The sequence below is a fragment of the Purpureocillium lilacinum genome (assembly GCF_023168085.1).
Source record: "Purpureocillium lilacinum CBS 284.36 DNA, scaffold_6, whole genome shotgun sequence".
NCBI classification, from domain to species: domain Eukaryota; kingdom Fungi; phylum Ascomycota; class Sordariomycetes; order Hypocreales; family Ophiocordycipitaceae; genus Purpureocillium; species Purpureocillium lilacinum.
In genome coordinates, this window is record NW_027072116.1 from 3306857 (window position 1) to 3332561 (window position 25705).

The following is a 25705-nucleotide window of genomic DNA, read 5'->3' on the forward strand; positions in this document are numbered from 1 at the left end:
GGGGAACTCAGGCCACGAACATCATGTCCAGGGTCATTCTTGGCGAGTACACGTTTGGCCTAAATTCGAACAGCCATTAGTCACAGTCTCTTGCCGTCGGTTCCGCTTAACACACACCTCCTTGATACAATCCAGTTCTTGATAGAGCCCTTCTCCATTGCGATATATCCCCACACCAAGATCAACTTTTTCGGCGTGGGCGTCCCTATCCGCCCGAACCTTCAAGTCATACATGACATCAGGCGGGCCGCCTTGCACCTCGTCAAAGAACATTTTCTCCGAACGTTTTCGTTGCGGTGACGCGCGTGTGGAAAAGGCAGACTCGATCAAGCGTCGAGGTAGTGGGTTCTGATAGCACACTCGGCTGGCCTTGGCCGAGGGCGCACTGCCAATACCTGGTAGTAGCAAGCAGCTGGCGGTCTGCTCCTGTACAAGCCCTTCACGTCTACGGCCGAGATGATACAATGTTGCTGAACGTTCACTGCAGCACAGGCCTTCCACGTCATGCGATATATACACGACAGAATGGATGGGGTGTCGCACTGTCGATAACCAACCTCCACCAATGCCCGACCAGCCGTGGTTGTTGGTTGACGTTGGGGCGGGGCATCCAAGTCCGCGAGAAACGTGGCAGCCGGCGAGGCACGCCAGCCACCGGTCCGAGACTGCGCCATCGGCGACCCAACGATGTGCCAAACTAAAGCACAGCTCTCAACTGCAGTATACGGCCATTAAATACTGCGTAGACTCTCCTATTGCAGAGTTTCCGCCAGATTCTGCGTATCCGAGGGCATGAGATCGCTGTATTGTCTAACTGATCGGAAAAGGCCCCCAGAATGGCACCCGAAAACAAATTGGTGACGCGCGCAGCCTCTGGGCAGATGTGCAAAGTGAGCCCGACCAAAACGACCTAATCGCCGCAGGTGCCACAGGGAACTTGCTAACTGTGGCGCCTTAGGCTCTCGGGGTCAGACTTGTGACGAATGCACAGATTGCGCAACTGGCCAAGAACGCCGGCTTTGATAGCCTCTTCATTGATTTGGAGCATTCGACGCTGTCGATTGATAATGCGAGCAGCCTCAGCTGTGCCTGCCTGTTGATCGGACTGACGCCGTTTGTCCGCGTTCCACATCAGTGCGGCAATGGCTACGTGCAGAAGGTGCTAGATGGCGGGGCAATGGGGGTCGTGTTCCCCCATGTAGACAGCGCTGGTGAGACGAAGAAATTTGTGACGCCCAATGTGCGGGACTTTGGATAGCTGACTTCTAGCAGAAGGGGCACGCGCAGCTGTGTCCATATCCAAGTATCCTCCCGCGGGCTGCCGCTCAATGACAGGACAACTACCGGTCTTCTCCCTGAAGCCTGCCATAGCAACCACGATTATCGAGGAGACTAATGCCTCCGCATCTTCAGTCATCGTCATGATTGAGAGCCAGAACGCCATACGCTGCATCGAGGACATTGCGGCCGTCGACGGAGTGGATGTGTTGTTGGTGGGCTCCAATGACTTGGCCATCGCCCTGGGCGTCCCCGCAGACTTCCAGGCCCCTCTGTTCCGGCGGGCTCTGGAAGCTGTGAGCGCAGCGTGCAACAAGCACAACAAGATCATGGGGCTAGCAGGGATATACGACCAGCCTGATTTTCACCATTGGGCCAAGGACACCTTGGGCGTCCGGTTCTTACTGTGCCAGCAGGACTCCGGCTTAATTGCCCAAGGCGCCGCCAGGTGCGCAGCGGCAGCGGCCGCCCTGTGAAGGAACACAGGGGGCCAATAACGCTGGGAAAGATAACCTGCCGAGATTGCTCGAGTGTCTGGTCGTCCCTGCCTACGCCAGCAATTGGGCGTATCGCGCACTGAAACGGCAATTCAAGCCGGCGCGGGCTGTCAAGCTGATGGAGGCATGATGGCAGAAGCCGGCAAGAATAGCAGCGAGGCCCATCACTAACATGGTGGGTTCCTGACAGGGGCTTTGCATGGTCGCAGCGGTCTTGTTGGCTGCCCGAATGCCCAAGGATGCCATACGTGCAAATAGTGTATGAACGACTGGTCCTACCTGGCGCCCCTGCTTACCGCCAGTTTATTGATGCCACTCTTCCAACGTACGTCGTGCCCCGTGTAGCGAGGCATAACAAAAGCTGTCCCAGTCCGACGATACGTGTCTCCTGGCCCTCGCTTCGCCCGCGTGCAACAAGACTTGGCTTCCGCATTCGACGAGTGCCCATTGCCAACAACGTTGGATGCTTACTCGCTTTAGTGTTCACGCGCACCAACGTTTGTAACTTGCTGGCCCTGGGAACAAACGGCCAACAGCACAGCAGTGCAACAGGCGATTGAAAGGCTGGTGGGCGGTGACTCGGTACCCCATAGACCTTGCCAGGAAATTCCGAGCGACTTGGGCGCCAGGCATCTATCGGGTAGGCTAGAAGTAACCACGCGTAGTCGCTTATTGCCAGACCACAGGGTAAACATGAGGGAGAAGTTTGGGCGATGGGCGAGCCAACTCTGATGGCTTTTTGAAGTGCGCAGCCACAAGCCATATAGCCGCACTCAAGCTAGGGTGCGTGATTGGTGCCTTTCCCTGATCTCAGCCAACAGCTACCTCTTAACTTGGTGTTTCCCATCTAAACAACTGGCTCAATACTGCCATGCGTCCTCGGCTATTTAATCTGTCGCGGTAATTCATCATAAACTTCAGGCTTGTATCAACACGTTTATTGCAGCAGGTTTATCGCCAAGTCAGCGCTGCCGGCCGTCTCAACCCAAAGGAACAATGCGCAAACATCGCAACGAAAATACGGTGGCGCAGGATGCGCTGCAACAGATGACACCCGCTGTGCAGAGTATCATCCCCTTGGACAGAGACCTCAAAAATTCCGACCATGAGTGCATGTTCGAGGCTATTGATCCGGACGAGGAGACAAGGCTCGTCCGGAAGATTGACCTCGTCATTCTACCGATCATGGCGTTTGTTTACCTCTTTCAATGTATATATCACACTTTCAAGCGTTATTGTGTTCCCTGTACGCCTGGCTAATGACCTTCTCATCAAATAGATATCGACAAGAACTCCATCAACAACGCGGCCGTGTTTGGCTTACGAAAGGACTGCTCCTTGAATGGCGAGCAGTTTTCCTGGGTCGTGTCCCTGTTTTACTTTGGGCAGCTTGTTTCGGAGTATCCCGCCGCCTATCTTCTGTCTCGTTTCCGCGTCACGACCTTCATTGGCGCTACCATCGTTGTATGGGGTGTCGTTGAAATGACCAACGGCGCTCCCCATGATTTCCCAGGCTTTGCTGCTTCACGCTTCTTTCTTGGCCTCAGTGAAGGAGCTGTGAGTCCAGCCTTTGTCATCATCACTTCTCTTTGGTATCGTCGCGAGGAACATCCCATGCGCGTCGCTGCATGGATATCGATGAACGGCGTCTCGCAAATTGTTGGCCCGTTGCTCATGTACGCAATTGGCGGTTCCCGCATTGCCGTAGCAAGCTGGCGTGCTCTCTTCTTGGTCTGCGGTGGCATAACAGTTATGTTCGGGATTGCCTTCGTTTTCATGATGCCGAAGGACACAACCACTGCATGGTTTCTCAACGCCAGAGAGCGCGAGCTAGCCACTCGGCGCCTTGCTATCGACCGATATACGCGAGAGCGTTCAGAATTTAACAAGGCTCAGATGTGGGAAGCGTTGAAGTCACCGCTAACATGGTTTTATTTTGCTTTTGCCATTTGCGTCATGCTCACGGCTCCAATTCTCAAGGTATGCTTTCCTCCTAGACGGACTACAACGCTCTCCATATCAGAGCATCGCCAATGCTAAGTCAACCGGAATAGTTCTCGTCTCAGATTATAAACGGCTTTGGCTACGACAAATTCTACACAATGCTTCTTGGAACTCCTAGCGGTGCCATCAGCTTTGCAGCTATCTGGGTGTCCGCTCTCGGCCCTCGCATATTTCCCAACTCGCGCATATATACAACGATCTTTCTCGCACTGGTTCAACTTTCGGGATCTGTCGTTCTGTTGTTTGTCCCCGTCCGTAACGGGAATGCTTGGGCCATCGTTGCGGCTACATGGCTGGCGTCCAGTGTCTCAGCGCCATTTTGCGGTGTCACAGCTCTCGTGGCGTCAAATGTCAAAGGGAATACCAAGAAATCTATCGTCAGTGTCGGCTTCTTTATAAGCTATTGCGTCGGGGCCATAGGTAAGCGTATTTTAACCCCGACTGCATTTTCCGAGATGCCTGACTTTCTTAGTATCGCCTCTCGCCTGGACGGAAAATGATGCACCACGTTACATCAAAGGTTGCATTCTGTCCATTGTCAGCTTAATATGCCTCATTATTCTTCTTCTTTTGTATCTCTTTATAGTTACCAGAATCAACAAGAAGCGGGACGCCCTTGCCGTGCACCCCCACGGTGAGCGATACCAAACCGCGATCGAGGCGGAAGGGATGCAAAGGGGGTTGTCACTCGATTCAGACCTCACCGATGAGCAAGACATGGGTTTCCGATACAGCATTTAGTAGTTTCCCCTGCGTTTCTATATTGAGAAGGCGATTGCTCCCATCTCAGGACACCTAATCCGCGTACCATTACTTTGCCTTCCCCTGGGCAGATGTAGGGATGTCCACGACTTCTTCTTCTTCCAAGATGTCCATAGCCTTGCTGAGAGAACGGTCTTCCGTGCCCGAAATAAGTTCTTCGAACTCCTTTCCGTGCTTTTCTGGACCCAGCATAGTAGTAACAGCGATGCCAAGCGCAATAATGCCGCTTGCAATACCCATGACCGGTCCGTATGCCTCAACAGAGTGGCCGGATTTTGACCTGATATATATCTTCTCCGAGATCGCGTTGACAATTTGCGCCGCTGGAGAGGATATCATGTTGCCGACCTGATAGGTTACTCCAGGGAATGTCGCGCGATAGCCAATGGGTGACAATTCATTCAGGTGAATAGGGATAACGCCATAAGCACCGGAGACAAAAAACTGCATGAAGAAGGCCGTGACACTGAGTGCCCTCTCTCCTTGCGGTAGAATCCATGCAGGAATCAGCAGCCCCGAAATCGTTATGGCAATAACGATTGATCTTCGTCGGCCAATGAACTGACTTAGGTACCCAATCGTTGTGCCACCGAAAAAAGCCCCTGTCTTCATGAGTATAGAAGCACGAGAGGCTCCTGCATTGTCGAGCTCCTTCTCCGTAAGCAGGAATGTCGTGTATGAGTCCTGGGATGTGTGGGCGTAAAAGTTGAACCACGTCATGAGGAAGGTACAGTAGACACATATTCGCCACTCCTGTACAAGCATGCGCTTGGTTTGTCTCCAGAACGCCCCGCCAGACGTTCTGTTGCTGGCGGCCCTGTGGGCTTCGACGAATTGTCTTGACTCAGGGAAGAACATGCGTAGAATTCCCACACCAATGGAGATGCCGCCTGAGATATGTGTCAGTATGAGCCTCTCTATATTAGTGTTGTAAAACTTGCCGCCAATCCAAAAGACTGTCTTCCAGGTATTGACCCCACCGCCAACGCCCAGATTCGCACACGCGGCGAAAACATACGCTAGAGAGTATCCTTGGTGTAGAATGCCGGATACTATACCGCGTGCCTTTGCTCTAGACGTGTATGATCAGCATGTGTTGCAGCTTTTGTCGAACTGGTCAGTCGGAATGGAACATTGAACTCACGGGCAATGCTCGAGTGCCATGGCAACTGCGTTGCCAAACACTCCACCCATGAAAAGACCGAACAAACTTCGTACAGCCAGGAATTGCGAAAACGTTTTGCTGTAGATGGTTGCGATTTGTAGCACCCCAAGGATTATCATGTTGGCCACCATTGGCCATTTGCGCCCCCATTTATCACTTGCCAGGCCAAACACAGCAGCGCCAACTGAGCGTAGTAATAGGGAGAGTGTAATGGCTGTTGTAACATCGGTCTTCGTACGGCCGTAGTACTTGGCCAGTTTCACTGTCTGAATAGACAGGGCATGGAAGTCAAAGGCATCTGCGGTCCAAGCAGCCCAACCAACGAGGAAGAAGACCCAATCATGAAAAGAAAGCTGGGCAAGAAGGCTGACTGGGTTGACAAAGCTATCAAGCTCTTGCCATTCGCAATGCGATTCGCCTTGATCGTTGCTCGTAACCACTCGTTTCTTCCAGACGAAGAGGTCGCGCAAAGATTGTTTGGCCGTAGGGATGATGCCTTTGGCTAGGTCGTCAGCCGGGACGCTGTTCGTTGCCATTGCGGTCTGATGCTCTCAAGGATGTTTCTGGGCGAGATGGATGGAAATTCCACAACAGCTTTTCAACGTAGAGTGATGAAGCAGGTCCAAGTTCGGGCGGTGGAAAGGGCCATGCTGCTGGTACAGTCCTTAAATAAATACGGCGAATTCGGTCGTTTATGCAGTACTGTGTGTCCAGGCGAGACATGTTGTCAAACGTGATACAATAGCCAACACAAATGGCCTGCCGTGACTGCTAAAGGACGGCAATTGGCTTTGCCATGACGAAGGAGTGGTCAAATGGTATTGCCTCTTTGGGACGTCATTGACAGGAAAACAAGCCACTGCGCTACTTTTGCTGCTCCCGGCGACAATGGTTAGGGCCACAAAACAAGGTTTGAGAAGGTATCCGGTAGCCGCGGGTAAGGCACCATCTGAATTCTGGGGGCGTTTTGGCCATGAGTGGCGTAAAGTGCCCTGTAGCGCTGTACTTGTGCCACGAAGGAGCCCGACAGGGGTTCCGAAGTTGGTTTTGGAGCCGCCTTGGCCGCCTCCGCATCTCCCCGCGTCTGGTGGCACGCTATTACCCCGCGCCCAGGGATCCCCTTGCTTGGCTTCCCGATCTGTGTGGGGCGGAACTGCCGTACAAGCCTCGGCACGAAAGGGACAACAGAGGTAGATTGGTAGAGTTCCGGTAAGGACCGAGGCCCGAAACAGAATGTCATCCGGTACTATGCCACGGCCAGGGAATGGCCCAGAGGTCAGGACTGGAGAGATTTCAAGCTTCCAAACCCAGCGTTTTAGGCGCGAATCGAGCCTTGCCCGTTACCTAGCCGGTATCACAAGAAGCGCACCCCTGCAGCCCATTCGGTGTTGGCTTCAGCAATGGAAACCAGGTTCATTCTCGACTGGCACTGTGATCAAAAAGACCTCAAGGTGGGGCTGCAGCCATTCTTGCAGTGGCGATCGGTGCGAATCTTAAGACAAGCTTATGTAACGGGCTGGGCCCGTGTGGGTCTCGGCTCCGCTCTCGACCGGGATCCACACCAGCTCCGGAGCTCCGCTCAAAAGCTCGTGTTCCTTTCTGCAACTTTCTCTTCTCTTCTTTCTTTCTTTCCTTTTTCCTTAGCTTTAGGATACTCGTTGCAGTCGCTCAGCTAGTTGTCGACACACTTAGTTGAGACCGTTACATTATCCTAAAGCTCCTTTCCACGAGCGCACCATTGATCTCGATCATTGGCAATACGCTGCGGAGTTCGCCGCGCGACGTACGCGTCAAGCGGGAATAGCAGCGCCGGCACCGCTTCAGTGTGCGTGACCGGCGGCGCAGGAGAGTGCCTGGAGAGGCGAGAACCATTTGACCGGAGTCATTTGGTTGGGTTCCTGCTCGGCTTGCCGAGTGTTCAAGCCGGTAGAGCAGAAGGCTGGTAACTTCGTCCCGTACGGAGCAGCAGAGGTAGGGCAGCCGCGGCTAGCCCACGTGCCCGCCATCTACGACGATTGGCGGAAGACTCTTGCGCAAGTAGCAATTGAGTACTGGTTCCTGCGAAAACCTCGTCAAGCGACGAGCAGCAGAAGGCTCTCGCCTGTGGGCGACCGAGCTTTGGATGCGTGCTAGGACATCGTGCAGCACACGAGTAGCAGAAGACTGCTTGCGAGCAGTGCGGTATCGGATTCCCGCTAGGACCTCGTTCGGATAGCGAGTAGCGGAAGGCTCTTGCCTAGGGGCAACGGAGCACAGCTTACCTGCAGAGGCCTCGTGTGCACCACGAGTAGCAGAAGATCCCAGGAAGGGATAGGAAGTCGAGCCGAATCGAAAACATCTCGCCTGATCGAAACACCCGACCTGAATCGAAAGATTTCGATACGAACGACCGGACGAACAGCTTCCCCGATGGAGGCTAACAACCACGATGGAGGCTCGCAGGAGCGAACCTCCCAAATGCTCATGCAAATGATGAGCCAAATGTCGGAACAACTGCAAGCGTTGCGTGCAGAACGCGAAGCAGACCGTGAAGAGGTTAGAACACAAATCCGCGCTCTCCAGTCAGCTGTCGCCACGCCAACGGAGACGCCCTGCGCGCCACCATCCGTCGATACAGCACAGTCGGAAGGCAGTCGAGCGAACTTGACTGAAGTCGCGCCAGCCAAGAGGAAACCGACTCTGCCGGATCCCCCGCGGTTCGAAGGAAACCGGCTGGAATTTCGTGCCTGGCTCAGCGAAATGAAGAACAAGCTTCGAGTGGATGGAGGAGCCATAGGTGGCAGGGCCGATCAATTCGCCTACATCTATGCAAGGCTCGGTGGCGCACCGCAGCGGATGACCATAGCGTATGTGGAAGCAGGAGGGAACGACGGAATGTCGGATCCGGATCATTACCTCCAATATTTGGAAGAGTGTTATGGGGACCCCAATGCAAAAGCGCGGGCGATGGAAAGGCTGCGGACCCTCAGGCAGCGAGAGAACGAGTCGTTCGCTACTTTCCTGCCGAGGTTCGAGAGAGAATTGGCCGATTCGGGCGGTGCGGCCTGGCCGGAGGATGTCAAGATAAGTTACCTCGAAGGGGCACTCAACCAGCAGCTACGTCTCGCAACAGTCTATACGGATTTAGATCGGAGAGTGTACTCAGCCTGGGTCCAGACCTTACAGAAAGTATCTTCTAGGCTCGACGGCTTGAACAGGAAGGAGAAGGTTGGAAATCCCGGGAAAGCGAACCCGAATTGGGGACATACGAATCATTACCACCAACCCAAGCTGGCATTATCATCGAGGACGGAGAGCCCGGAACAAATGGATTGGGAGTCTACCAAGATAGGACGAACTGGTGCTCGACAAGACGAACGTAAGGACAGTAGGCGTTGGTCGCGAGACGAGAGGAGGTGCTTCCGGTGCGACGAAATCGGCCATATAGCCGCATACTGCACTCAGAGACCGCGGGAGCGCCCGGCTGGGAAGCCAGAGCCAGCGGGGAAGCCGGAGCGTCCACAGCCCAAAACAAAGGTTGCCAGGGTCGAACTTAAGACGAGAGACCACCAGGAGCAAGAGGACGAGCGAAGCAGTCAGTATGAGACTGCCTCGGACGACGATTTGGGAAACGAATAGCTCCTGGCCAAAATCGCCGCCAGGAGCACCAGCAGGCCCGGGCAGAGTGGAAACAGTTGGAGCGCGAAATGGACAGCCCGCCCTTCTATGTCAACATAGGGATCAACCGAGAATATTATTCGACCGCCCACGTCGATTCCGGCTGTCTGTGCTACGGGACGGTCAACGAAGCTCTAGTCCGCAAGGCGCGCCTGCCGCGTATTCCCATCACGCCACGAACGCTGGACGAGGTAAGCACGTCGTTGCCTGGCGTTATCCGGGGCGTGACCTACGCCGACATCGACATCGATGGATACCGCAAGAAGCGATTTTTCTTCTACATTATCCCCGACCAGACTGATGAAGTCATGCTTGGGCGAACCTGGATGAACAAGGAGGACGTTGCCCTTTACCCCTCGAAGGGCTTACTGCACATCGGCTCACAGGATCATTGGGTCAAAGAAAGAGACCCCAACCGCTACGAGCGATACGAACTGTCCGGACAGCCAGCAGCGACCTTCGCAGGGCTTGTCCGACGAGCGAGGAAGGAGAAACAGGACCAGCGCGGGCTGCGCGTTTTCTCGGCAAGTTTAGCGGACATTGAGAAGGCACTGGCGCCGAAGAAGAAGACCGACGCCAGAGAGAAGCTGCCGACGCACTATCACGACTATTTGTCGGTGTTTGACCGAGGTCAGGCAGACCGCTTGCCACCGCATCGACCCGGCTCAGATCATAAGATTATTTTAGAGAGGGATGCAAACGGCAAAGAGAAAGAGCCGCCATGGGGACCGTTATACGGCATGTCACGAGAAGAGCTGATTGTCCTACGCAGGACGCTCACCGAGTTACTCGACAAGGGATTCATTCGCGCGAGCAGTTCGCCGGCATCCGCGCCCGTGCTCTTTGTGCGCAAGCCGGGCGGAGGGTTGCGTTTTTGCGTGGACTACCGCGGGTTGAACGCAATCACCAAGAAAGATCGTTACCCGCTACCGTTGATTGAGGAGACCTTGCGGTCGCTGTCGAAGGCGAAATGGCTGACGAAGCTGGACGTCATTGCTGCGTTCCACAAAGTACGCATCGAGAAGGGAGACGAGTGGAAGACAGCTTTCCGCACGCGATACGGGCTTTACGAATGGCTGGTCACGCCATTTGGGCTGACTGGGGCACCCGCGACTTTTCAGCGCTACATCAACCACACGCTACGGGAGTTTCTCGATGAGTTCTGCTCGGCCTACATTGATGACATCCTGATCTACTCGAGCGGCTCACTCGCTGATCATCGGAAGAAAGTCAAACTAGTCCTTGCGCGACTCAAGGATGCGGGACTGCAGATCGACATCGACAAATGCGAGTTTGAAGCGACGAGCGTGAAGTATTTGGGCTTCATTGTAGAAGCCGGAAAGGGCATCCGCGTGGATCCGGAGAAGGTGCAAGCAATCCAACAGTGGCAGCCGCCACGCTCCGTGAAGGGAGTCAGAAGCTTTCTGGGCTTTGCAAATTACTACCGGCAGTTCATCCCGAAATTCTCAAATATCGCGTCACCGTTGACGGCGCTTACGAAGAAGGATGCTACGTTTGCCTGGTCCCAGGAGTGTCAGACAGCATTTGAGGAGCTAAAATTGCGCTTCATCAGCGCACCGGTCCTTGCGCAATGGGATCCGGACAGGGAAACAGTTGTCGAGACAGATTCGTCTGGTTATGTCACCGGAGGCGCACTCTCGCAACGGGGTGATGACGGCATCATGCGACCCGTCGCCTTCTTTTCGAAGAAGAACGCGCCGGCGGAATGCAATTACCCAATCCACGACAAAGAACTGTTGGCGATCATTCGCTGCCTGGAGCATTGGGACGCCGAGCTAAGGAGCGTCGCGTCGTTCACCATCATGACGGACCATCTCAACCTACAATATTTCACGAAGAAGCAACCGCTGAGTGAGCGGCAAGCACGGTGGGCTGAGACACTATCGCGATACAACTTGACGATCAAGCACCGACCGGGTAAGGAAGCCGTGGTGCCGGATGCACTATCGCGACGGGAACAGGACATGCCACAGAGCGCCGAAGATGAGCGCCTCCGAGGACGGCGCGTACAATTGCTCGAGCCAATCAAGGGAGGTGGTCTGGTGACGAGAGTCAAAAGCGGTTATGTCACCAAGGGAGACACTGACCAGCCTGGTGACGCGCCGGCCGAGCAAGATGAGTCAGTCGAGAACCCTTTCATAGACGAGGAGCTGCAAAGATTATGGAATGATGGCCTGAGGCAGCACAACCGGTATTGGCTCATCCGGAAGGCGGTACAGCAGGGCGAGAGACGACTACCATCGCAGTGGGGTCTGCCTGTTATGCTGTCAGAGTGCTCCATCGACGACGGCCAGCGACTTTGTTGGCGAGAACGGATTTGGGTGCCTAATTATGAGCCCTTACGCACCCGACTGATGCAGGAAACGCACGATTCGGCACTCGCGGGACATCCGGGACGGGACATGCTCAAGTCCCTGTTGAGTAGACGGTTCTACTGGCCAGGCTTAGATGCAGATGCCCGCCGATTTGTGAGGAACTGCGACGTGTGCGGGCGGAGTAACATCTGGAGGGAAAAGCGGCGCGGACTTCTGAAGCCGCTGCCCATCCCTGAGCGGATCTGGTCGGAGTTGTCAATCGACTTTGTGACAGGCCTGCCGCCGACGAGGTCAAACGGGTCCACCAACTTGATGGTCGTCACAGATCGCTTGTCCAAGAGCGTTATTTTCGAGTCGCTCAAAGATATTACGGCAGAGACGACGGCCAAAGCTTTGGTGCGAAACGTGGTTCAGCACCATGGTATCCCTGGGGCAGTTGTCACCGACCGAGGAACGCAGTTCACCAGCAGGATGTGGAAGAGACTATGTGAGCTATTGCACATCAAGCAGAGACTGTCGACGGCCTGGCATCCCGAGACAGATGGCGCCACGGAGAGGGCTAATCAAGAGGTCGAACGATACATTCGCATCTTCGCGACGTATGCGCAGGACGATTGGGACGAGCTGTTACCGGCGGCCGCCATGGCCATCAACAATCGCACGGCAACCTCCACGGGACAGAGCCCGTTCTTTCTCACGCACGGCTACCACATCGAGCCCATCCAAGTTAAAGAGAAGCTGCGGATGGACGGCAAGTCGCCCGTGGCCAGAGCAGAAGGCATCGTGCAACAGCTCCAAGAGGCAACGGAATGGGCGCAAGCTGCCATGGCTTCGGCACAGGAACGACAAGAGGAGAATACCAACACCCGACGGCAACCTTCAGACCAGTTCAAGCCAGGAGACAAAGTATGGCTTCGACTGCGCAATATTCGGTCCAATCGACCATCCAAGAAGCTGGATTGGCTTTCGGGCAAGTATACAGTCCTGGAGACAGTTGGGTCGCACGCATGTCGACTTGACACGCCGCCTGGAGTCCACAACGTTTTCCACGTGTCTCTCTTACGATTAGCAGCGGACGATCCGCTTCCGTCGCAGACATCGGACGACTATCGACCACCGGCGATCCTCACGGATGACGGCGAGTTGTGGGAGGTAGAGGAGGTTCGTGGACGGAAGAAGGTGGGACGGCAGTGGAAGGTGCTTGTCAAATGGGTTGGTTGGGTAGAACCAACGTGGGAACCGGTGAAGTTTGTCGCAGACACGACAGCCTTGGCTCAGTATGAAGCGGTTCATGGGAAAGTTGGATCGAGGCAACCCCCTCAAAACGGGAGGAGGAGGGGGGTATTGTAACGGGCTGGGCCCGTGTGGGTCTCGGCTCCGCTCTCGACCGGGATCCACACCAGCTCCGGAGCTCCGCTCAAAAGCTCGTGTTCCTTTCTGCAACTTTCTCTTCTCTTCTTTCTTTCTTTCCTTTTTCCTTAGCTTTAGGATACTCGTTGCAGTCGCTCAGCTAGTTGTCGACACACTTAGTTGAGACCGTTACAGCTTATCACGTTGGGCCACACTAGGGACCAGACATCAGCAGCAGAACGTGTTTCATTGACGGCAAGTCCCGACAGGCCAATCAAGGACAGTTCTTGTTCGCAGCTATCGACGCGATTTTCTCCGGGCAAGCAATATGTCTGCCGAGCACTCAATTTGAGTCCCACTGAGGCCAGCCATCAGTGTTTGTAACCATGCTCAAAAGCTCGGAGTCTATGAAGTCGGGAAAAGAAAAAGTGATATCGGAATGACATTCATCCTGTCCACTCGCAGCAGCCAGTTCAGACCCTTTGAGCGCCGCATCACCGATTATCCCATCGGAGATGGAACAATTTCTGAGCTTTTTGACCTTCATGATAAGCGTCTGGCTAAACATGTGTGAGATATGGCACCGAAGGCCAATTGACTTCAGCCAGTTTGCCAGCTTGATGACGAGCTCATCCAGAGCGGCAATGTCATGCCCCGCAGCCTGAAGGTTTGACTCGTACGTGTGGAGAATTTGTGTAAGCGTGAGTGCGGAGAAGGTTAAGATGTGGTATATGTGGTCTGTCAGGTGTCGCGTCCGTTCATCTGCCGTTTCGATGGCCAGATTTATAATAGTCTTGCAGAGGTGGACCATTTCTGCAAGTATAGAGCTTTTGGGGCTGGTGGAGGCGTTACACAGCGTCTGATGGCTTGCTAGTAACTGTCCAAAGTAAAAGCCCATTTGCAAGAACTGCGAACGTTGTTGGTCTGAACGGTCAGTGTGTGACAACGCCAGCGTTGACAGGTGCTCTGTGTAGCTCACTGAACAATGCAGCCCACCGTTGCTTCCAACTCTGTAGTGCATCATTGGTGTTTTCCATAGCCGCTTGACCTTTGCAGGACTCCTGATAAATGATCCAGTATAGCTGCACCTCCGCAGCCATTCGAGCCTCGTAGTTTGTGACATGATCGCTTTCTGCCATCCGAAGACACTGATCGATCTGGGCCTGGTTGAGGAATGACTGCCGCTGTAGTACAACGCAATATCTGCAACTGTTAGATTGACACTTGAGGACATGGCCGAGTGATCCACAGACTGTAGGTGTGCCACGCAGAGATGGTTCCATATATATATGACATCCAGGTCGCACTCTCGTGATGTGGCTCGCTGGTACGAGGGCTGAAGAATGTGCGCGATAGCGGGACTTGATGTTGCTTGCACGAAGGCATGACTTGTCAGAAGCCAGCTGTCGATGCTAAGTGGACGTTGCCCAATGGTAGATGACCAGAGGCTTAGAATAACGACAGCTTGAAAAAACTCTATGGGCTGGTCGGCCGCAAGCATTGCCTGTTGTAACAGCCTCTTCACCTCGTGGAACAGCTTCGGGGCCAGTTGATCAGCAAGTTCCTGGGTTTTGTGCCTCACGGCGATGAGCAGGACACTATAGAGCAGCAAGCGTGATTTTGTGGTCTGCAATTGGAGCATGACAGTCGATAGATCTTGCGGGAACCTGACCCATCGGCCATAATTCTCATGGAACCTGTCCGTCGTAAGTATGAGAAGACTGAGATCGCTGAGGGTCGTATACTAACAGTGCTATGAGTGAATTGACCATTGATGTTGTCATCAGTCCGCTAGCGATGATACTCCATCCCGCGTTGTCGATGCCCTCATCGTAGGATTGGGGCGTTGTGAGCCCAGCATCAGTCGTGGCGTCTCGAATCAGTAACACAGGAGCCCGATTGCGTTCCGGCGAAACTTGACGAGCCACTACTGCCACGGTGGGCGTATGCCTTGCCACAGCCAGGCCCCCCGAATTGGCATCAAGACGTTGCACAACAGTCTGCATCGCTGTCTCAAGACGTGCGAGCCTGTACTGGGCTGTAATCAGTCGCGACAGCTTCTCTCAGTCGGAGTATGCGCCTCTCACCTACCTTTCCGATACGGAAGCATCGTTGCTCGTCGTCGCAGGGCTACGGAAGTCTGGACGATGCTCATAGCCTGACGCCCTGGAATGCGGCGACCCTTGGAGGGAACATGGTTGAGACAGTGTCTCACATCGGAGACAGGTACCCCCATTGACTTGTGATACGTAACATCTCGTCTTGTACTTGTGACAGAGATCACACGCTTTGGAAGCTCTTCCAGGTCGGAGAGGAGGCATAGTTCTCGATGAGTTACGGCAGCATTTCTGTGAAACGTGTGCAGGCGTTGACGAGAACTCAGCAAGTTACAGCGCATGCCGTGCCTATCATAACTAACCGTAGTCACCAGAGACCAATCACCCTACCTGATAACGGATGTCGTCATGGCACGTGATAAGACCTCCGTGACGCGATATGAACTAGCCGTTTGACGGACATCGACTAAAGCCCGATTCTAACAAGCGGGACCCGAGAGTCGCCATCATTAAAATGATACCCTAGACTCGGATGAGCTTCACCCGAGACAGGCCTTACTTCCTCGCATGACTTGAAATATCGCGACTGGCATCTCCTGAATACTAGATGTGAGCTATGAGCAGTTGTCAACCCTGATAGTCACAGATAAATTTCGTTGGGCTTTTTAATTTATTTATCGCGAAAACTGCCAACGGCTGTATGCGTTCAAGTCGCCACTAGACTTTAAATTCCGAATTTTCCTGGTGAGCTTCGACGTCCTGACGTGTTTCCACACCCGCATCCCCATTGTCAAACATCCGATACAGCAATTTCCAGACAAGAATTACCACCGAAGCGGCAAGGGCACAAATAGCGGCGATAATCAAGCCTCGCTTGTATCTGGGAGCATCTGCGTGTCCTGTCAGCAATCTGAGTCTCCCGCAAGGCCTGTTCAGCATACCCTGTTGTCGGAAGAGTTGGTTGCCGGGGAAGTTGGCGAGCTGAATGCTCATCACATAGGCGGCTAGTGCTATCGGGCGTTTGTAGTCCTGCATTTTGGTTGCGAGCCACGCTGCGCTGATTGCTTGAGCACATCCCATGCCCATCTGCGTCCACACGACGCCGCCTAGTGAACGGTTGTCAGACCTTCTCATTTCATAGCGGGGAAAGTAATTCATACCATAGAGGCCCCATTTCCCAACGCTTCCAGGGGCCAAAGCGAGCCACAAAAGACCTGCGGCTCCCCACGAATACCCCACGGCAATATGTATCCCGCGCTCGTGGAATTTGTCGCTGCTAAATGCTAGTGACACAGAGAGGATCAACGCGCAAACACTGCCCACGGAATTGAGCCCGTTTGCTTGAAGGGCAGTGAAGCCGAGTGACTTGATGATGGACGGTGCGTAGGTGTTCATAGGCGCAATCATAACCATGGAGAGCAGGGCTGCAACAAGATGGCCGTACAGTCTCCAGTCAGTAAACGTTTCGACAATATGGGAAGGCAACACCGGCTTGCGATATCGATGTGCCTTGCTGGTGTCGTTCCTGATGACTCTGGTGACAATGATGGATGCTTCGTGGTCACTGAACAGGCAGACGGACTTGCCGAAGAATGTCTTCGGCTCAGCCGCGCCATGCGGCAGATATATGTAGGCGGCGACTCCGAGGACACAGGTCAAGACTCCCTCTTGGTCAAGTCAGCGAGTCGGCCGCTTACTGCGTTGATAAGAATTGACAAACTTACCGATGATGAACAACCACTGCCAGCCTTTAAGACCTCCTCGGCCACCGAGTGAGATCAGCCCCAGAGACAAGGGCCCGCCCAGTGCGCCAGCAACGCTATTCGAGGCCCAAAATAAAGCATAACGAAGTGCCAGTTCCTCGTTTGTATAGAACTTCGCAATGTAAAGTGCGAATCCGGGGATATAACCGCCCTCCAATGCACCTATGAAGAACCTGGCGACGCAGAGGCCCGTTCCGTTTCGCAGGAAGGCCTGGCTCCAAGTCGCAATTCCCCAAAGAAACATGGTGATGGGAAGAAATCGCTCTGGCCCGACATATCTGCTGACAAGATTGAAGGGCAACTCGGTAATGATAAAACCAACTGTGAAGAGGGTTTGCGCAAGGTTGATGTCCGAGTTATCCACATTGATGTCCTTCCGAAGGGTGTCTGTCAAGGCGTTGCCGATATTTGTGCGGTCGAACTGCAGGAAACAGAAGCATAACACAATGACGGGCATGATGAGAAAGTCGACCTTGAGCACTGCCCTCCGGCTCTCTCTGGGCTGAATTTCAAGCCGAGGGTCATACCCGGGAACTTCAATGGACTCTTTCGAGGCCACACTGGCTCCTGGCCGGCTTTCGTCGCCCTGTGAAGCATTATCGGGACCTGTGTTCATCTTGGCGACTCCGTGGGGACGTATGACATGTTCTGAGATCCCATGGGTAGGCCAGGTGAAACCAACCGCGGCCGAAATCCATCCGTCATGATGCGACTACTGTTCTCGCTGCAGTCTTATACCCGTCCTACGTCTGCTTCATTGCTGATACGGCTCAACTCTCTTGGAACCGTCGTGACCGGAACATCTGTAAGTGAAGATACCATGAAGTCGATAAATGGCGTGCTGATAGGGGCCAGCCTATGACAGGGCGACCTGCTCCACTAGACCCTGGCCCAGATTGCGATGGCGCCTTCGTTGGCTGACTGCGCCGTCGGCATGCCGTCGGCACATGGTGGGGCCATGGGCATGCCGGCGGCCTGGAGCTTCTGAAGAGCCTCAAATCGCCCGAGCACGTGAATAAAGCTCGACGTTCACCCTAATACATTCTGAAAACGCATTCTGTGTTGTGTCATTATCGGAGACAAATAACGTTCGAGATTTTCCGGCGCTGTCATCGGAACATGGAACAGAACACACTGAAGCGCCGACGCATCGGCCTCACAGGCGTCGACAAGAAACGATCTTTTGGCGGCTATACCTTGTTCTGCCCATTGACGAGCGACGTTGCCCATCTTGTTGATATCGACGGCAATGAAGTTCATTCTTGGAAGCTTCCCGGGAGAATTGGCCGGCATGCTCGCCTCCTCCCCAACGGCAATCTTGCAGTCAACACACTCCGCCCCGCACCCTCTAAGACCACAAAAGACGGAGGCCCCTTCCCATTCCCATTCTTCAATAAGTATGGAGGCGGGATCATGAGCGAGCTAGACCCTGACGGCAATGTGGTTCGACAATTCACGGATCCCCTTGGTCACCATGACCAGTTTCATTTTGGAGACGGTCGGCTCCTGTATACGGGTCTCGAGCCCCTGTCCGTTGAAGACTCCGCAAAAGTCATCGGAGGCGTCCCCGGCACCGAGATTGACGGGATCACTTATACGGACACAATCAACGAAGTCGATGCGGAAGGGAAACTGGTCTGGCAGTGGAAAGTCTCTGAGAGGCTGCCACGAGACGAATATCCCCTCCAGCCTCATTACACACGTGAGCACTATCCCTTGATCAACTCGGTCCTCCCAATGCGGGGCGGAAAGCATATTCTCGCGTCGATGAGATCCGTGTCTGCGGTGGTCATCATTGAGAAGTCGACAGGCAATATCGTCTGGAAAGTCGGCCCGGAAGTGCTTGCGCAGCAACATAACGCAACCGAACTGGAGAATGGAAACATCCTCATCTTTGACAATGGAGCTTTTCGAACTGGGGAGTCCGTCACGTATACCAGGGCAGTTGAGATCTCCAGACACAGCAAGAAGATTGTGTGGGAGTACCGCGACAAGTCTCAGATGCACAATTTCTTCACGCCGTTCATGGGAAGTGCACAAAGACTGTCCAACGGAAATACATTGTTGTGTGAGAGCGCATTTGGCAGGGTGTTTGAGGTAACGCAGGAAGGATATGTCTGCTGGGAGTATGTCAACCCCCATTTCGCACCGTACCCGGACCATGTCACTGCCAAGATCTTTCCCGGGGAGTCCAACGCTTTGTTTAGAGCTTACCGATACTCTCTGGACGAGATACCATGGCTCAGGAAAAAGTTGGGCGGTTCATCGTGCGTTGTGCAGTGATTGACCAGAGAACCAATTCCTCTGCCTTGCGCGATGGTCGGTCGTCAAGTACAAGCTGTGATAGATATGCAATGGACTTGTCTGTCTCTCTTTACTTTGTTCTTCCACTGAGATAAACTCATGTGATGTAGAAATTCCCAGCAGCGTGTACGAATCCCCTCCTCAGCTCTGTGTGTCAGGACTTGAGGACGAAGTGGCGTAGTATTTCTCAACCAGGTATACTCATGAGTAGAGAAGTATGTGCTCAGCACATACAGAATACTCGCATCGAGAATGAAAATCACCCAAGAACTCATCCCAGAAGTGCCAACACGGTTTCACAGCGAGTGCCGCACATCTGGCCTTTCGGCGTGGTTCTTGAGCAAGGCTAGAGGCTTATTAGCGTTCATTATTCCGCTGCAGAAATGATCCGAGACTTGCCTTGCAGCTGAGAACCCATTTCTCAAGGCTGGCCTTGCTCGGCTTTTCCGGAGACTTTGTTGTAGGTCCCACGAGGCCTGAAGCCGAGGATCTCGAATGTTCTACCAGCTTGTCTATATCCTCTAGACTAGGGCGACGAGGGGGGGCCAGGCCAAGGTAATGCTTCGTTACCTTCCATGCCTCTCCAATCGCGGTCTTCTCGCCCCCGAAGCCGTCAAAAGCCCCTTCCTTAGCAGCTTTGCCGATCCTGTAGACTGCAAATGGGTAAGCAACCGTCGCAGCGGCCGCTCGGAGAACGCCGTGCGTGATTGCTGTATTTGCAGCTGCTTCCGCCACCGACTTCCCACCAATTGCTACACCCGTCTTGATTGCCTCTTCAGCTATCGGTCCAACGAGAACGGAGCCAAATCTACGCCTTGAAAGCTCTGGAGGAGGCATAGGCATAGACGATGCTGCAACAATGAGCATGGAGAGGACTATCGTCGCGAACCTCATTGTCGCACTAACTTCTTTGAAGACGTAGTAAACGATGATGCGAAATGTGGGAGGAATCTTGGATTTGCAGGACCTGCTCACCTTTAAGTATAAGTTACGCTTGGATGGTCGCGTGCCGGCTCGTGAGGTGTGACCTCCGATGTTACATTTTTGGACGCATCAGAAACCTTTTGCGAACATTTTCAGGAAGCGAAATTACAGTTAATGCATCTTTCACCCGTTTTTGGATCAATTGCTGCCACATGTCAGTCATTGGTCGTTCGAGTTGCGAACAGGGCGAGCGTACAGATACGAACTAGACCAAGTCCTACTCATCTCCTATTTCATAGAAAGCAGTCCCCCCAATCTAGTGGGGGCTCTACTGACTTCGTATCATTAATTTTCGAATAAAGCGGCTTGCAGGGAACACCAAAGACAGTGACATGTTCGCATGGTTTGCATCACTAGCGTCCAACCGAGCCGAGTCAAGAATCGCGAGCTCTTCCAACTGTCACCGAACTCAACTTCTGCGATTGCGCGGCCCATGGGATAGATGGATAGGCATCCCACAAAGGAATGCATGCTTCAAATAAACGGCAAAGTGCATCGACCAAGTTTCGCATTGCATGTGTTGGCTCACGACGGGGCGCAAGGCAAGCAGAACCGTAGAGCCTCCTCGCACTGCAGCTTATATCTGGCAAATTCATCGGTTCCGATGTACATGCTTCTCTATATATCATTTATTAAATCGACAAAGGTTTGAAAGACTTGGTCTGGCGGTACCAATACTCAAACGTCGCCAAGACGATCCTGTCCTGTCGAAGATAAGTCCCCGCTTCCGCGGCCAGTTCGCCATCCACCTCCTTCAGCGGTCCAAATGCGGCTGCCCGGACCTGAATTCGGGCTGCGCGCTCCAAATACACGCATAAATACGCGGCCTCTTGAGCAGACTTCCCGGCAGTCAACATTCCGTGGTGAGCGAGAAGAATAGAACGCTTGTCGCCCAGGGCTTCTGTGATGATGACGCCCTCATGGTCGGCAATAGGCACCCCTGGCCACTTTGCAAGGAAGGCACAATCGCCATAGAAGGGAGTCATGTCCATTTGGGCGACCACAAGCGGCTGTTGGGCGGCAACAAGTGCCTGCGTCCATGGGGAATGGACATGGACGATACTATTAACGTCGGGTCGTGCCGCATACACCCACAGATGGAATCGGGTTGCGGGGTTGGGCATGCCAGTTCCTGTGATGGTATTCAGGTCTCCGTCAACCTCAATGAAGTCGTCGGGTGTGGCCTCGTCCCAGCCAAGACCAAAGCGCAAAGTCCAGTAGAAGCCTTCGCCTCGATCCGAGCGGGCTGAGATCTGACCCGCGAGCCCTGCGTCCTCCTGCTTCGACGCAATCACCCTGCAGGCACAGGCCAGCGTTTCTTGAAGGGTGCGCTCTGGGATGCGGAGGTGTTGCTCCATTTCCTGCGTTGCTCGCTTATCGAAATATTCCTTCGGGCGCAAAGGGTGGCCATTGAGCTTTGGGGCGGGTGCCGGGTTGATCGCGGTAGGTGTCGTTCCTGCTGGGCCCATTCTGGTGATTGTTGGCGGATACTGAGTGGGAGTGGGTGAGAAATGTCCGTGTTGACGGAAGCTCAGATTCTTCAATTGAGTTGGCGCACGTACTGTACTTGCAAGATGCCTGACTGTCTAGCCAGACTGCTATACTTTGTATGAGCTTGCCTGGGCCGCCACGCTCGATCGATCTTTACTCGCTTCCGCTATTGCTGTGGTGGGTGGTTGTCATGTCGGTTTCGGGTGCCGTCCAAGTCACCGGCCCAGGATGCCCCGCTGCGCGGCGTCGGGACGGACGATTTGACCATTGGCCGACCCATTCCCGATGCACTCTGTCCGGGCCGTTTGCGCAGAATCAGAGTCGCCAAGTTCCGCGGAGCCAATTGCCCCCTGGTACTGTACAGGGCGGACGGATGCGAAACGTGGAGGCGTACCCGCGGGCCACGGGGCTGCAGGACATGGACGGGTGCCACAGCCATTCGGGTAGCGCTGAGGAACCTGGGCTGGGGTGGTACAGATCAATTTTACTCTCGGTTGGTGGCGGTCTTGGTCGCTCACTCACCACACACTTGGCAGGGTGGGCCGTTCGTGACTGGTGCCAATTGCAAAATGATCCGTCAACGGACGTTAAAATAATTGGGCCACAGCTTCGCCGCCAGGGCCTGCAGCGTCTGGGAGAGCTCCAGGGTGCTTTGCGGGGATTCGGGGAATGCCTCCGCCTCCATGGATGGGTGCCCAGACTCGCCGCGGACCCTGCACATCACTGACACGCTGTACGGTAATGCTATCAACATGAAATGGATATGAGGATTCCAAATGGAACTGTGCAGTAGTGGTCAGATATACTGTAGTTCCCATTAAACGGGACGTGGGGTGATAGTCTTGTTCTTGTTCTCCATCTTCTCCTAATCCTTCGCCTGTCCACGGTTGACCCTTTCAGCCGAGAACGGTTCGCGTAGCACGGTCAGTGTAAGCCGCCACCCCACAAGTAAGTCACCGACAGGGCGACGGTGGTGTCGTAGGCAACGTACGCCGATCAAATAGCCGCGCCGTGATTGGCTTCATGTTCCATCGTGAATGCCGCCAGAACAACACATTTCTGTTCTTTGACTGCGAGAGGTGCGGAGGTACCTGCGCCGTGTCGTTGTGTTGGCCGAGTCAACATTTTCCGGATCTGCTACTAATTGGCCAGCCTTCGCGCCAAGCGATAGCATCTGGAACCCAGTTGACCTGCTCCCAGATCTGAGACTCGGAGCGCTACAGTCCCGCCCATATTGTGTTACTCATCTACAGTACAGTACGCCCAGCCATGTAGAAGACACGCATAACTGCGGCGCGCCCTGATCAAACAAAAACGTAGAAAACTCACGTCGCGCTTGATCACGGCTGCCAGATGAACCTGTCACTGCCACGGTCTCTTATCACACTCTAGCAAATCCAACATGGCTAGCACCCCTGGCTCTGCTGTCGAGAAACGGCCGCCGAGCCCTTCTCTGGAGGCAAAGCCGACTCACGAAGTTGAGGATGAGCTTCAGTTCACGGTCAACGAGAAAAGGCTCCTCCGCAAACTGGACCTGAGAGTCATACCCCCATTGTTCGTTCTCTTCCTCATGTCCTTCTTGGACCGCTCGAACATCGGCAACGCAAAGATTCAAGGGCTCGAGAAATCGCTCAGCATGAAAGGACAAGACTATGCCATTGCCCTCTTTGTATTCTTCATCACATATATTTTGTGCGAAGTCCCAAGCAATTTAATTCTCAAGCGGTTGCCACCTTCGACTTGGCTAAGCTTCATCATCACGGGTTGGGGTAAGATTCCTCGCGCACAACCAACGCTCATCAACGGAGATTTCGGCACTGACCTCCGTGATTACTGCAGGCCTTACTACCGTGGGACAAGGGCTCGTGAGAAACTTTCACGGTCTGGTCGGACTGCGTCTCGTCCTTGGGGTCTTCGAGGCTGGCCTATTTCCTGGGGGAACATATTTGATGTCAGCATACTACGCCAGATACGAGCTGCAGTGGCGATTCAGTCTGTTTGTTTCTGCCATTATCATCGCAGGCGCTTTCGGGGGTGTAAGTCACGACTCTGACATTGTGACTTCCTTTGCGCGACAGCAGTATTGACAGATGTTTGCCGCTATACAGATCTTCGCCTTTGGACTTGCCAAGCTGGATGGTGTTGGCAACTATGAAGGATGGTAAGCATTGCTACCCCGAACATTAGGATTTCCAGGTTGTTTGACACAAAAGCGGACTCGCTGCCACAGGCGGTGGATCTTCATCATCGAAGGCATCATTACTGTCTTGGTGGGGGTTGTCTCCAAGTTTTGGCTGGTCGACTGGCCTGATCAAGCCAAGTTCTTGTCGGCTGAAGAAAAGACCCAACTGGCTCGCAAGCTGGCGGCAGATTCGGCGGGCGGTGCCGCCAAAATGGACAGGCTGGACGGACCAGCGGTTCGCCGCATTCTCAAAGATTGGAAGATTTACTTGGGCATCTTGTGAGCGCCGGTTCGTTCATTCGAGGATCCTCGAGCACCAAGGCTGACAGTTGAACAGTATGCATTTAACCGTCGTCACAAGCACTTATTCCATGTCCTTCTTCTTACCAACCGTAATCAAGGTATTTGACAATGTTCGAGATTCCCTTATTCCGCTGTTCTAAATGTCAGCAAAACAGGAGATGGGGTACTCGTCAGCTGAGGCACAGCTGCGGGTGATTCCTGTCTATCTCGCCGCGACTGTCGTCTCATTGATCTGCGCTTGGCTCACCGACCGATATCGTTGTCGGTATCTTGTCATTATGTTAACACTCTTGCCCGGTATTGCAGGCTTTGGCATCATGCTCGCCGGGCTAAGAGTGTCGACTGCGGGACGATACCTGAGCTGCTTCCTCGTTGCAATCACTGCGTTCACCGCGTTGCCCACCGTACTGGCTTGGGTCAACTACCAAGTATGCACTTTTGATGCTCCACTTCATCATCCGGGAGATCCGCGAACGCGCTGTGGCTAACTCACTATCAGCAAAGCGGACACTATAAGAGAGCCATCTCATCTGCTATGATCATTGGCGGTGGAAATGTTGGCGGCATTGTTGGCAGCAATATCTGGTTGGCTCGTGAGGCACCCGGGTATAAGACCGGTGTCTCCGTCTCTCTGGCTTTTCTCATACTCTGTGGTCTAGCTTCGACGGGTTACTACATGGGCCTGCAAGCCGAGAACAAGCTTAGGGAGCGAGGGGGGCGTGACTATCGTTTCACGGATGAGGCTGACGAGCTGGACAATATGGGCGATGACCATCCATCGTGGAGATTTACTTTCTAAGTGACAATGCTGCCAAACAAATGCAAGACAGATTGACAGCAGCTCAAAAGCCTGCACGGAGATTGATTGAGCACTCATCAACGTGGCACCTCCTCGATATGATCAGAATATTTATGACGTCTGGCCGGAAGCAGTGAGTGCCTGGGAGCGTAGAATGCGGGTGCTAATACCGAAGGTCCCCTGTCTGGCGTCGAATTTGACGGCTTGCTGACGGTGACCTCGCGAGGTTGCACGGCATGTCGCGTACCACCCACGGTGGGTCACGCCCTGATCCCGGTAGTGACCGGGTCCAGTGACCAGTCGGAAGCGGACTTGTAATCGACTCGACCCCGCGCCTGCGGGGGTGGTTCGTGTGCCAGGGCAACCCTGCCGTGCCTGTTTCCTGCACTCCAGCGTGTTCCCCAGACCATTTGTCCCTGCGTCCACCAAACACCTCACGCGCCCACGATGCATCCACGTCTCAAGGTAGCCAAAGCCTGCGAAAGCTGCCGCCGCAGAAAAATAAAATGCGACGCCCAGCAACCCTGTAGGTGCCTCACAGCCCTTATCTCATCATGGCATATTGCTGCTCACCGCATTGATGAGACATTTCCCCACCGAGTAGCTTGCCGTCCATGCCTCGAGAGAGACGGTCCTTCATGCACGTATTCCACTAGAACCATGCGCCGCGTCGGCCGACCATCCAAGTCAGCTGGAGCGCAGTCGCAACCTTCGCCATCCGTTTACTCTGCCATAGGTCATGCTTCAGGTCTGTGAGTTCCTCACAGAGTCAA

The 25705-nt window shown here is 54.0% G+C and overlaps 6 protein-coding genes across 6 annotated transcripts; 4 read left to right on the plus strand and 2 right to left on the minus strand.

Moving 5' to 3' along the window:
- Positions 1–881: 881 nt before the first annotated feature.
- Positions 882–1754, plus strand: PLICBS_008902 (uncharacterized protein; the record flags this gene model as incomplete). Its single annotated transcript, XM_018324622.2, has 3 exons — positions 882–890; positions 959–1211; positions 1273–1754. 3 exons carry the CDS (start codon positions 882–884, stop codon positions 1752–1754), a joined length of 744 nt encoding a protein of 247 aa, XP_018176016.2.
- Positions 1755–2771: 1017 nt separating this feature from the next.
- PLICBS_008903 (uncharacterized protein) lies at positions 2772–3325 on the plus strand (the record flags this gene model as incomplete). The annotated part of the gene is made up of 3 exons (XM_065601490.1): positions 2772–2985; positions 3055–3239; positions 3323–3325. The coding sequence occupies 3 exons, from the start codon at positions 2772–2774 to the stop codon at positions 3323–3325; spliced, it is 402 nt and encodes a 133-aa protein (XP_065457562.1).
- Positions 3326–4589: 1264 nt separating this feature from the next.
- PLICBS_008904 (uncharacterized protein) lies at positions 4590–6242 on the minus strand (the record flags this gene model as incomplete). The annotated part of the gene is made up of 2 exons (XM_065601491.1): positions 4590–5431; positions 5945–6242. 2 exons carry the CDS (start codon positions 6240–6242, stop codon positions 4590–4592), a joined length of 1140 nt encoding a protein of 379 aa, XP_065457563.1.
- Positions 6243–15969: 9727 nt separating this feature from the next.
- Positions 15970–17485, minus strand: PLICBS_008905 (uncharacterized protein; the record flags this gene model as incomplete). Its single annotated transcript, XM_065601492.1, has 4 exons — positions 15970–15986; positions 16048–16212; positions 16267–16773; positions 16831–17485. The coding sequence occupies 4 exons, from the start codon at positions 17483–17485 to the stop codon at positions 15970–15972; spliced, it is 1344 nt and encodes a 447-aa protein (XP_065457564.1).
- A 797-nt stretch (positions 17486–18282) lies between these two features.
- PLICBS_008906 (uncharacterized protein) lies at positions 18283–19152 on the plus strand (the record flags this gene model as incomplete). The annotated part of the gene is made up of 1 exon (XM_018324620.2): positions 18283–19152. The coding sequence occupies one exon, from the start codon at positions 18283–18285 to the stop codon at positions 19150–19152; it is 870 nt and encodes a 289-aa protein (XP_018176014.1).
- Positions 19153–23050: 3898 nt separating this feature from the next.
- On the plus strand, positions 23051–24113 carry PLICBS_008907 (uncharacterized protein; the record flags this gene model as incomplete). The annotated part of the gene is made up of 4 exons (XM_018324618.2): positions 23051–23417; positions 23488–23684; positions 23757–23809; positions 23879–24113. 4 exons carry the CDS (start codon positions 23051–23053, stop codon positions 24111–24113), a joined length of 852 nt encoding a protein of 283 aa, XP_018176012.2.
- Between the last annotated feature and the right edge of the window lie 1592 nt (positions 24114–25705).